Source organism: Chrysochloris asiatica, unplaced genomic scaffold (assembly GCF_000296735.1).
Source record: "Chrysochloris asiatica unplaced genomic scaffold, ChrAsi1.0 scaffold00087, whole genome shotgun sequence".
NCBI lineage: Eukaryota > Metazoa > Chordata > Mammalia > Afrosoricida > Chrysochloridae > Chrysochloris > Chrysochloris asiatica.
In genome coordinates, this window is record NW_006408605.1 from 10336238 (window position 1) to 10337992 (window position 1755).

Consider the following 1755-nt stretch of genomic DNA (forward strand, 5'->3'; position numbering starts at 1 on the left):
GAGATTTTTGTTGGTGGTGGGTACCATCGAGTCGGTACCAACTCATAACGACCCTGTGCACAACAGAACGAAACACTGCCCGATCCTGGACCAACCTCACAACTGTTGCCACGCTTGAGCCCAATGATGCTGCCACTTTGACAATCCATCTCGCTGAGGGCCTTCCTCTTTTTCTCTGACCCTCGACCTTACCAAACATGATATCATTCTCCAGCGACTGGTCCCTATTATGCTGAGTGAAAGCAGTCAATCACAAAAGGACAAACACTATATAAGACCAATGTTGTAAAAATTTTAAAAACAAAACAAAAATAACAATGCTTATTAAGAAACTATCTATAATGTTACAAAGCGGGGGAGAATATTCATGGGCTAGAGGATAAACACATGTTAACGTCGATGACAGGCAGGAAATATACGAGAGGGAGGTTATCAGAGGAAAGATGAAGGTAGCAGGAGACACAGGGAGGAATGCAACACTTAAATAGTATAGAGGTAAATGTTGTCAACTGTTGGTACATGTAAGGAAGAAAAGTGGATGGTCTGTTGAATGTAAAGCCCATAATCTGCTCTTTAAATCTTCTCTCAATTCATATCACACAAAAATTTTTTTTTAAAAAAAAGAGAGAGAGAGAAGAGACACAAGGAGAAATCTAGAGGGAAAATGTTATGCAAAGATGGAGGCAATTTGCTGCACCCACAAGCCAGAATCTAGGGAAGAGGCAAGGGACAGATTCTTCATTTAGAGCCCTCAGAGAGAAGCAACATGCTGACAGCCTGATCTCAGACTTCTACCTTCTACAATGGTGACGCAATGGCAATATATTTCTGTTATTATAAACCGCCCAGTTTGTGGTACTTTGTTTCAGCAGCCCTAGAAAATCAATACACATTAACACCCTTTCCCTATCTAAAAAAAATTTCCTCACAGGACTACCATCCTTCAGCTATTTAATTAATTATAGCTTACTACTTAGTTCTAATCTAAACTAAAAGAAAAGGAGTAAAAAGATCTCTAACTTCTGCTATCATTACCTCACTCCCATGTTCCTGTTCTGCTTGTCCACCCACCACAATGTGATGTCTAAATAAATGTTGCTGTTGTGTTTTGGTTTGTAAGAACAGACACATTCATTCAAAAGCAACAGAGAAAATACATTCAGGTTATATATATTCTCTAGAAATATGACTGCTTCAGAAGTTCTAACGAAACAAATGAAAACTTTGGCAGACATACATTTTCATTTAACATGGCTTAAACATGGCAGCATTATCATTTCCCCCACTAAAAGTTGATTGCTACGGATATTATTCACTCAAAACTTACTTCCAATTCTTTAATTTTTTCTTCTGCTATTTTCTGTTTCTCCAGTAGCTGGTTATGAATTACCTCCTTGGACTGAAGAATAAACCTGCAAAAGATACACAAGTTTAAAATTAAGTCACATGACCAAGATACTGATCACATTTAGTAACTATATATCAAATATTAACCAAATAAAAGGAAATAAGACAACCCCCTCCCCTAACTCTGAACAAATAACCGACATTATGTTAATGTGACAAACTAAGACACTTAAACCTTCTTGATTGAGAAGTGACAGAAGCTTAAAGCAGATTCTGCCTTCCTATCTAAAAAGGGAACAGGGTTTAACTAGATTCATAGATAAAAAGGAGAAAAAAAGGATAAAACTTTATCCAGGCAAGCAAACAAACAAGATGGCGGATCGGGTGGACATGTAGCAAAGAGCTCCA

General features: G+C 37.7%; 1 protein-coding gene across 1 annotated transcript in view; it reads right to left on the reverse strand.

Annotated features, from left to right (window-relative positions):
• The window catches only part of PFDN1 (prefoldin subunit 1), a 108201-nt gene that overhangs the window by 56806 nt on the left and 49640 nt on the right, over positions 1 to 1755 (reverse strand). Inside the window, exon 3 of the mRNA XM_006866145.1 lies at positions 1328 to 1412. Within this exon, the coding sequence (XP_006866207.1) occupies positions 1328 to 1412 (85 nt within the window). The remainder of the gene's footprint in view (positions 1 to 1327; positions 1413 to 1755) is intronic.